We start from the raw sequence: 10,000 nt of genomic DNA on the forward strand, positions 1-10,000 counted from the left end.
CTATTAATAATAATAATAACGAAGCAAAGAGAAATTTTAAGTTAAGAAAACAATATATACCAGAGTTCCTCGCAGTATCAAATAGTTTTCAAAACAACAAAGAATATTAGCTTTCACAATCAATCTACTTTAAAAAAATACACGCACAAAGAAATAAACTACTAAAGCACACATTCAACGCACACACATAACTAAATGAACAAATAAACAAAGAAAAGAAAAAAAAAATCCATATATCACTTATCCTATGCAAATTCCCATCGCGCGACACAAGGCGCCGGAATACGCCATCACAGCAAGCACGCGCCTGCAATGATGGGAGTCATGCACCAATACTCCGAATGACCTACTCGCCCTCGCCGACGATTCCTAGGTCATGCACAGGGGGGGGGGGGATCTACCGTCACATGAGCACTAAATCTAACAAGTAGGTCAAAGGACGTGTGCTTGAGCGCCTGGGGATTCTTGTGCATTTCGCAACGTTGCCTCCGAGGGTTGCTTGATTGCTCGCTTGCTTGCTTGAGGTTCGGAGAAGAAAACTTAAGAATAAAAAAAATAATAATAATGCAATGTACGTGAAAATGTCATTTTGAAAACTTCAAAACTTCGCCTTACACACTAATGCACATCTTGTTGTTCTTTTCTCAAGTTTATATGCATCGCTAAGTTTTACATCACCTTGCATTTGTATTCGAGTTAACATTCGTAATTAAGTTTACGCAACCCCGACGCTCGTATTTGAGTTTACAATCGCGGGTAAGTTTCTAACAGACGCCCGTGTTTAAGCTTCAGAATCCTACTCGGGTTTACCTTCGATGCTTATTATTATTTATTATTTAATTTCTTTATATTCCTCATCAACCCTACGTATTATATAATGACGAAAAAAATCAACAGCTCACACCCTCCCACGAGATTCCTTGGCGTATAATTTGGGAGAATGAAGTTGCGTTCTACAAATATTTACTGCCGCACCAGCACTAGCCGGCAGCCCACCCACGAAGGAGGGGTAAGGGTGTGGGAGAGGGAGGGGGAGGAGAGGGAGCTAAGGGTTGGGTGGGGGTAACCGCAATGGGCGAATGGAGGGGAAGGCAGGGAGAGAAGGCGTGAGGAAAGGAGGGGAGTAGTTACGGGGGAAAGGAGGGAGGGAGGGAGGCGGATAGAGCAGAATACAGGGAGGGAAGGGAAGGAGGGAGAGAGGAAAGAAAGGGGGAGGAAGGGCGGGAGGGAGAACGGGTTAGTGGAAGACAGGAGGGAGAGGGGGGGGGGGGGGCAGGGGGAAGCACTGACCTACAAACCAGCGGTCAAGTCGACCTTCCAACGACGGGGCGACATTTTCTCGACTTTTAGTAGCGGAACAGCGTAATCTTCCGTCCTCTTATTCTCTCGCACTCTTAAGACCGTGTTTGTCGGTCTCCCTGTCTGTTAATCCGTAACATTACCTGTGTTTATCTGTCTGTTAATCCATCCCTCCATCCGTCCTCTTCTTAAGCCTGTTTATCCTCTTGCCTCTCTACCTGACGCTGCCTCTTTTATGACGGCTGTTGTTCTGTATGGCTGCTTGTATGTTCGTCGGTCATCCTCCCGAAATATGTCGGTCGGTCTGTCCGTGAGTGAGTGAATGTGTCTGCTTCTCTCAGTCTCTCCCTTCTCCTCCTTCTATTCCCCCTTCCTCCTCCTTCCTCTTCCTCCTCCTCCTCCTCCTCCTCCCTCCTCCTCCTCCTCCTCCTCCTCCTCCTCCCCTCCTCCTCCCTCCTCCTCTCCCTCCTCCTCCTCCCTCCTCTCCTCCTCCTCCCCCTCCTCCTCCTCCTCCCCCCCTCCTCCTCCCCCCCTCCTCCCCCTCCTCCTCCCTCCTCCTCCCTCCTCCCTCCTCCTCCTCCCTCCTCCTCCCCTCCTCCTCCTCCTCCCCCTCCCTTCTCCTCCTCCCCCCTCCTCTCGTGCCTGAAACACAGCAGGGTCCTCGTACGCGCTGTAATTACTGTACACAGACACCCCACCCCATGCCCCGCTGCCCCTGTCCCTGCCCCCGTCCCTGCCCCCTTCCCCCTGCCTCTGGCCCCCTCCCCCTCCCTTGCAAGCGCCGTGTCTCGGCCTGAAAAACGGATGATTACATACAGATGGGAATTAGAGGAATGTTCTGGTTCGTCCCTCTGGCGTACATTAGTGAGGGTCTATTTGTTCGCTCACGTTGGGCTGATGTGCATGCGTCCGTGAGTGCTTCCATGTGCGTCTCAATTTCGGTCCTTATCTGTCGGCCTGGCCTCTTTCTCTCTTCTCTCTTCTTCTCTCTTCTTTCCCTCTCTTTCTTTCTTCTCCTTCCCTCTCCCTCAACAAGTAAACACGCCCCCCATCCCCGCAGAGCCTCCCCACCCATGCCTACGCCCCCGCTCACCTGTTACCTGCGTAGCCCCCCCCCCCTACACACCCTGAGGCCACCGGGTAAGACATTATGCAGCGCCCGCGGACACGCCCCTCCGATCAAAGCCGCGACGCCCGCTACCCACCTGCAGGCGACGCCGCAGGAACCAGCCGGGGAGGGAATGACTCTCTTTCAGGGGAGGGAACAAGGACCAATTAATTCTCCCTCGTGACGGGGAGCTACGAGATCTCGGGGCATGAGGGCGGGGGTGGGGGCAGGGGGAGCGGGGAGGGAGGGAGGGAGGGACGGAGGGAGGGAGGGAGGGAGGGAGGGAGGGAGGGAGGGAGGAGGGAGAGGGAGAGAGAGAGAGAGAGAGAGAGAGAGAGAGAGAGAGAGAGAGAGAGAGAGAGAGAGAGAGAGAGCGAGAGAGAGACTGACTGGCCGTGGCGGGGGGAGGGAGTGGAGTGGCGATGGAGTGTCGAATGGCGTGGCGGCGGCGGCGGCAGTGACCGCCACACAAGCCGGGACGCTGCTGGGTCGCGGCCTACATACCTCGTCGTCGCCCTCGCCATCGTCCTCCTCCTTCTCCTCCTCGGCATCGTTGTCGACGTCCGAATTCTTCTTTTTCTCCTCCTTTTCCCCTCTTTCTTCTTCTTTCTTCCCCCCCTTCCTTTTCTCCTCCTCCTATTCCTCTCCCTTTTCTCCTCCTCCTTCTTCATTATCTTCTTTTTCTTCTTATTCTTACCATCCTTCCATCCTCTTCCTTCCCCTCTTCCCTTTTCTCCCCTCCTCCACCTCCTTCCCTCCTCTTCCTTTCCACTTCATCCCACTTTCAACTCCCCACTCCCTTCCCCTCCACACTGACCTTTTCCCATTTCCCACCTACCTCTATCCTGCCTTTATCCTGCCTCTATCCTGCCTCTATCCTGCCTGAACCCGTCTCCCTAATGACGTCCATCTTTCTCGATTCCTTCAGTCTGCGAGCCAAGGGCCCCGTGACCCTCCCTTGCTCACCTTTCCATCTGTGACGGCAATCGACAGCTACGCATTCCATTTCGTATTTCCTTACTCTTAAGACGCTTATCAAATCATATCTATCAGCAACGAAATCTTTAAAAAAATAAAAGTATCCAATAACTCATATCAAAATCACGATAATGATCTTGGTAATAACAGAGATAACAATCTCAGCAGAACTGTTGTTCTAGCGTTCAAAGATGTTTTCTCCTTACGCGTTCGGTCATCACAGAGGTTTCGACACAAACGCGTTCGGTCATCACGAAGGATTCGACACAAACGCGTTCGGCCATCACGAAGGATTCGACACAAACGCGTTCGGTCATCACGAAGGATTCGACACAAACGCGTTCGGTCATCACGAAGGATTCGACACAAACGCGTTCGGTCATCACAGAGGATTCGACACAAACGCGTTCGGTCATCACAGAGGATTCGACACAAACGCGTTCGGTCATCACAAGGATTCGACACAAACGCGTTCGGCCATCACGAAGGATTCGACACAAACGCGTTCGGTCATCACGAAGGATTCGACACAAACGCGTTCGGTCATCACAAAGGATTCGACACAAACGCGTTCGGTCATCACAGAGGATTCGACACAAACGCGTTCGGTCATCACAGAGGGTTCGACACAAACGCGTTCGGTCATCACGAAGGGTTCGACACAAACGCGTTCGGTCATCACGAAGGGTTCGACACAATCGCGTTCGGTCATCACGAAGGATTCGACACAATCGCGTTCGGTCATCACGAAGGGTTCGACACAATCGCGTTCGGTCATCACAGAGGGTTCGACACAATCGCGTTCGGCCATCACGAAGGATTCGACACAATCGCGTTCGGCCATCACGAAGGATTCGACACCACTAACTCCCCAAGGACGAACAACCAACAGTAGTTCGCAAAACGGAACCAAAAGACGAGAAATTCCAAGGCCCGATGAAATAAGCAACAAATGTGGCGGGAAATGTTGAGGTCAAGAAATGCGAAAGGGCATCATGGGTAGAGATGGAAAAAGGAGAGAAAGAAAAAAAATGAGACTGAGGAGAGAGAGAGAAAAAAAATGAGACTGAGGAGAGAGAGAGAGAGAGAGAGAGAGAGAGAGAGAGAGAGAGAGAGAGAGAGAGAGAGAGAGAGAGAGAGAGAGAGAGAGAGAGAGAGAGAGAGAAAACGAACACATTCAGGTCCCGTCTAAAGCCGAAGCCGAAGCCAAAGCCACGCGCGTGCTCGTCGACACAGACACGCACGCGGACAAAGGCTCGCTTCACAGGCAGACAAAACGTCATTAGCGAGCCGAGGCGCCGATACCGCAGCCTCTCGACACAGCACGCGGCGGCACTTGACATCTCACGTAAGCGCGTTTCCCGCACGTCACTCGCTTCCACAGCGGCCGCGGAAGAAATGGAATGTTCTTAATCATTCGGATTAATCTAGTGTTTTTTTTTAATTAGTAGGATGAATGGAAATTTTTGATGATTCGGATTAATGGAATGTTTTTAAAGTTATTAGGATTAGTGGACCTTTCTGGTGGAATTAGTGGAATGGTCTTAATTGATCCCCCGTGACCTATATATGAAGATATACATTATCTGAAAAGTCAAAGAGAAAATCAGAAGAAAAAAAAAAATAGATAAAAAAAGGCTCATACACAACACCTGTTTACCGCAAAAAGAAGGTACCACTCTACGCCACCTCCTTCCCCGGCGTCTTTCAGGTGCTCCTGCAGCAGCCACGGACGACCTCGGCGCCTCCGCGAGCAACGGCTTCCCCGGTGGTCCCTCCTCGCCTGCCCCGCACAGACAGAACGACTTCACATCCCGGCCAATCACGCCCTTCGGCCCTTCGTCGTCGTGTGCCCCCGCCTATCCACGCCCCCATCCCCCCCCCTCCCTCCGTGGGCGCGGGCGACATAGCAGAGCGGCACTGCCACCACCGCCGCCGCCGCCGCCGCCGCCGCCGCCGCCGCCGCGGCCAAGCCTGTCCTGCCGCGAGTGAGTGGCGGCCGCAGCCAGGCGACAGGGCCTCCAACCTCGAGCCTCGCAGCCATTCAAAGACCCTCCGAGGAATTCTCCATTTCCGTCTCCTCCCCTCTTTTCTTCTCTTTCCTCGTCTTTTCTTCCCTTCTCTTCTTTCTTCCATTTTCCTTTCTTCTCTTTTTCTTTTCTCTTCTCTCTCCTTTCTTTACCTTCTCTTCTCTCTTCTTTCCCATTTTCACGCTCCCCTCCCTCCAGGTCCTCCAGGTCCACGGCTTCAATTTTGGAATGTCTGTAAATTCTTCACTTCCTAGACTTCCGTGTAACACGTTGAACGGATGAAGAGAAAACTAAGAGAGAGAGAGAGAGAGAGAGAGAGAGAGAGAGAGAGAGAGAGAGGAGAGAGGAGGGAGGAGAGAGAGAGAGAGAGAGAGGGAAGAGAGAGGGAGAGAGGAGAGAGAGAGAGAGAGAGAGGAGAGAGAGAGAGAGAGAGAGAGAGGAGAGAGAGGAGAGAGAGAGGAGAGGAGGAGACAGAGAGAGAGTGAGAGGAGACAGAGAGAGTGAGAGAGAGAGAGGAGAGAGTGCGAGGAGAGAGAGAGAAGAGAGAGAGAGAGAGAGAGAGAGAGGGGGGGGGGGGGAAACGAGAAAGAGAAAAACAAGCAAAAATACCAATCAAAAAGATCCCATAGACCTACACCAAAATAAATTAAACCAAAAACAACGCCAGATAAGGAGGACGTAGCCGGGCTTCCACCCCCACCGCCCACCCCACCCCCACCCCCACGCCTCCCCACTGCGCACCGGCCACTTTCCGTGTATTGTGCTCACGTCATTCGCCGGCCGAAACACGCGCGCTCGGCAAATGAAAGAAGTTACGGCAATACAACTCCTTTCTGCTGTCGTAGTTATTTCTGTTGTTGTTGCTGTCGTCGTCGTCGTCGTCGTTGTTGCTGTTATTGTTGTTTGTTGTTGTTGCCATTCCGCCGTCTGAGTTACTTCACAATGAGTCACTACGCTTCTTTCTACGTGATGCGACTCGGTTGGACTACATTAACTGGAAAGGAGGTGCGTTGCGTCACCTCAAGTCACTTCACTGACATGTCTAAAAGCTTTCTTGTAAGCAGCTCATTCTATACTTTCAGCGAGAGTTTGGCGTCACTTCACCTGACTTGCAAAACAGTAAATAAAAAAAACTAACAAATCATCCAGCGTCCCTTTCTTCTCATTTCCAAAAAGATCAAATATGGGTGTCAACATGCTCACACGTTCACAAAACCTTCAACACACGTTTATACATGTACAACATACTCGCACACGAACGCAAACATACACATATCCGTGTACGTATGTATTCATGTGCGTGCGGTCGAGCTGGTGTCTTTCCCTCCCACCTTCATAATTTCCCATCGAGTCTTCTGCCTCATAAATCCAATCCCGTGGCCCAGATGCGGCGCCCGCCCCGAGGAGCGGAGTCCGTTGGCAGGGCGGCCCTGAACCCAGCTCTCTCTCTCGCTCTCGCTCTCCTCTCTCTCTCTCTCTCTCTCTCTCTCTCTCTCTCTCTCTCTTTCTCCCTCCCTCCATCTCCTTCTCCCTCCCTCCATCTCCTTCTCCCTCCCATCTCCTCCTCTTCCCTCTATATTCCTTCTTCCATCTCCATCTCCCCCCCTCCCCCCTCTCTCCCTCTCCCTTCCCCCCTCTCTCCCTCTCCCTTATTCCCACTCCCTCCCTCTCCCCGCTGCGCTTAATTAAGTGACATCTGGCGGGCATCGACGTAAACCTCCCCGCGAACGACAAACCTCTTCGTAGACTAATCAACTAAGCAACGAATTTGGGAAGTTCGTTACGAAAAAGCAAAATAAAGATCGTTAATCAAACTGATAGGTAGCTACATAGATTAGGTAGACTGAGAGACAGACAGACAACAAGATAGATAAATGCGATAGACGAATAAATAAACAAATGAATAAATAACAACACAAATCATTAAAACAAAATAAACCCCGATACACAAAACCCTTCCCCTAGCCAACCCCAAAAAACAACACAGAGAAAACCAAAACTTCCAAGACACAACATCGCCCCACGCATCCGCAGGGAACTGACAAGGCATAAACTGCATTCGAACCGACGCCAGAATTGGAGGCCGGTTCCCAGCACCCATACCACGAGGTGCCACTTCCCCGCACCCCGACCTGGAGCCTGGCACCCATTCGAGCCAACAAACCGATTGGCGTCTTGAGGCATGTGCGAGTTCCTGAGCGTTATTCTATTCATGTTTTCATCGGAACCACGGATGAATGAATGAATGGAATTAGTTAAGTAATACATGAAAGAATGAATGAAATGAATTCTGTATTACATGAATGAATGAATGAAATGAATTCAGTAATACATGAATGAATGAAATGAATTCAGTAATACATGAATGAATGAATGAATGAAATGAATGAATTTAATACATGAAGGAGTAAATCAATAGATATAGGAGTCCATAAAATAAATACACAATGAAGATATCAAAACGACATATAACATATAAAACTTTTATATACTATTCATCCCAAAACAAAAAAATAGTTAATAAGCCCTTTCAGGAGGACACTTAAATCAGGAAAGGAAATACCATAAACATTAAATAAATAAATACACTATTATATAAACAATAACAAAAACAGAAACAGACAAAAACAAACCGCAATCCCCTCATTAAAGCCAGTAAGACGAAGACAAAACAAAGCCACATTTACAGTAAATTATCTTCTCCAATTAACATTCCACATTACTTAAAAAGAGGAGAGAGAAAAAAAATGTACGATGAGGGCGGAGACCTGTAGCTTCCAGCATCTCCGCTCTCATCTTTGACGGCGAGGAGGTGGGAGAGGAGTGGGGAGGGGGTAGGTATACAGGGGAGGGGAGGATGGAGGGAATAGAAGGGAAGGAGGGGATGGAGAGGAGACGAGAGGAGAGGAGAGGAGAGGAGAGGAGAGGAGAGGAGAGGAGAGGAGAGGAGAGGAGAGGATAGGAGAGGAGAGAAGGGAGGGTGAGATGGGAGGGAGAGGAAGAGGGAGAAGAAAGAGGGGAGGGAGCAAAAGGAGGGGGCGGAGGGACGCGAAGGGAGGGAGTAAGAGAGACGATTTTGGAGATGAGGTAAGATGCGAAGAGGAGGAGGTGAGAAAGGGAAAAGAGGACGAAGAGAAAGAATACGAAAATGGAGGGGAGGAGAACAGAGGGAGTGATAGAGAAGATAAAGAAGTGAGGGAAGAATCAGATAGCGGAAGGAAAGAGAGGGAGACAACGGAAGAGAAGGGGAGCAGGTGAAAAAAAAACAGAAAACAGAGACGGAAAAGTGAAAAGTGAAAACAAAAACAGAACAAAGAAGTAAAGAAGGGGGGTAGGAGAACTGACGATGAGGACCGAGATGGGAGGAAAAACGGACAGGGAATGGGGAGAGGAGGTAAAGAAAGGAGAGTAAGGAGAGAATGAAGAGAGAGACAAGAAAGGCTGTAATTAAGGTGCTACAGGTTGACGTAATTATATACCTCGCGGCATTCATAACCTGGAGGACAAGTTCGTGACACACAGGCGAAAGGAGGATGGCGCACTTCGGGGAGTTATGGCCAGGGATCCCAAGGCGGGGAAGGAGGAGGGAGGGAGGGAGGGAGGGAGGGAGGGAGGGAGGGAGGGAGGGAGGGAGGGAGGGGGAGGGAGGGAGGGGGGAGGGAGGAGGAGGAGGGAAGGAGGGAGGAAGGAGGAAGGAGGGAGGGGGGAAAGGAGGGAAGGAGGGAGGGAGCGTATGAGAGAGGGAAGTAGAGAGGGAGCGTGTGAGGGAGGGAATGAGGGATAGGAATGAGGGGAGGAAAGGACGGTAGGAGAAGGGAAGGAAAAGGAATATGGGGAAGGAAGGGAACGGAGGGAAGGGAGAGAGACTGACAAAGAGAGAGAAAAAAAAAAGAGAGAGAGAGAGAGAGAGAGAGAGAGAGAGAGAGAGAGAGAGAGAGAGAGAGAGAGAGAGAGAGAGAGAGAGAGAGAGAGAGAGAGAGAGAGAGAGAGAGAGAGAGAGAGACCCGTAACATAACCTGAAGAGATTAAATAGAAAAGAAGAGATGCTGCGTGACATCTGACTGGACACGGCACAGGATATCATCAACAGATCCCGGTCTTACGCAATGACCCACAAAGAAAGCAGCGTTGAGAACTCTCTTCATGATACTAGCAGCCTAATTACCAGAAAATCATGATTCCTCGCCTTCATGAGTAAAATAATAATAATAACAACAACAATAACAATAATAATAATAATAATAATAATAATAATAATAATAATAATAACAACAATAATAACAATAATAGTAGTAATAACAATAGTATAACACTACAATAATAATAATAACAATAATGATGATGATGATGATGATGATGACGATGACGATGACGATGACGATGATGGATGATGACGATGACGATGACGATGACGATGATGAAGGCGATGATGACAACGACGATGTCGACGACGATGACGATAATAAATACCAACAACAGAAATATTAAACGGCGAAAAAACATTCCAAGCCCACGTGTTACGCAAGGAATCAAACGGAGCAGCCAGCCAACTCGAACTCGTGAAGTACAAATGTCATAGTAAAGG

General features: G+C 49.7%; 2 protein-coding genes across 3 annotated transcripts in view; one reads left to right on the forward strand and one right to left on the reverse strand.

The window, feature by feature from the left end:
• The window catches only part of LOC119572409 (protein brunelleschi-like), a 104,586-nt gene that overhangs the window by 69,018 nt on the left and 25,568 nt on the right, over window positions 1-10,000 (reverse strand). The window lies entirely within an intron of this gene.
• The window catches only part of LOC119572636 (formin-like protein 7), a 16,913-nt gene continuing 11,293 nt past the window's right edge, over window positions 4,381-10,000 (forward strand). Inside the window, exons 1-3 of the mRNA XM_037919740.1 lie at window positions 4,381-4,384; window positions 5,097-5,373; window positions 7,490-7,595. Coding sequence (XP_037775668.1) covers window positions 4,381-4,384; window positions 5,097-5,373; window positions 7,490-7,595 — 387 coding nt within the window. The remainder of the gene's footprint in view (window positions 4,385-5,096; window positions 5,374-7,489; window positions 7,596-10,000) is intronic.

This window comes from Penaeus monodon, chromosome 4 (assembly GCF_015228065.2).
Source record: "Penaeus monodon isolate SGIC_2016 chromosome 4, NSTDA_Pmon_1, whole genome shotgun sequence".
Taxonomy (NCBI): Eukaryota; Metazoa; Arthropoda; class Malacostraca; order Decapoda; family Penaeidae; genus Penaeus; species Penaeus monodon.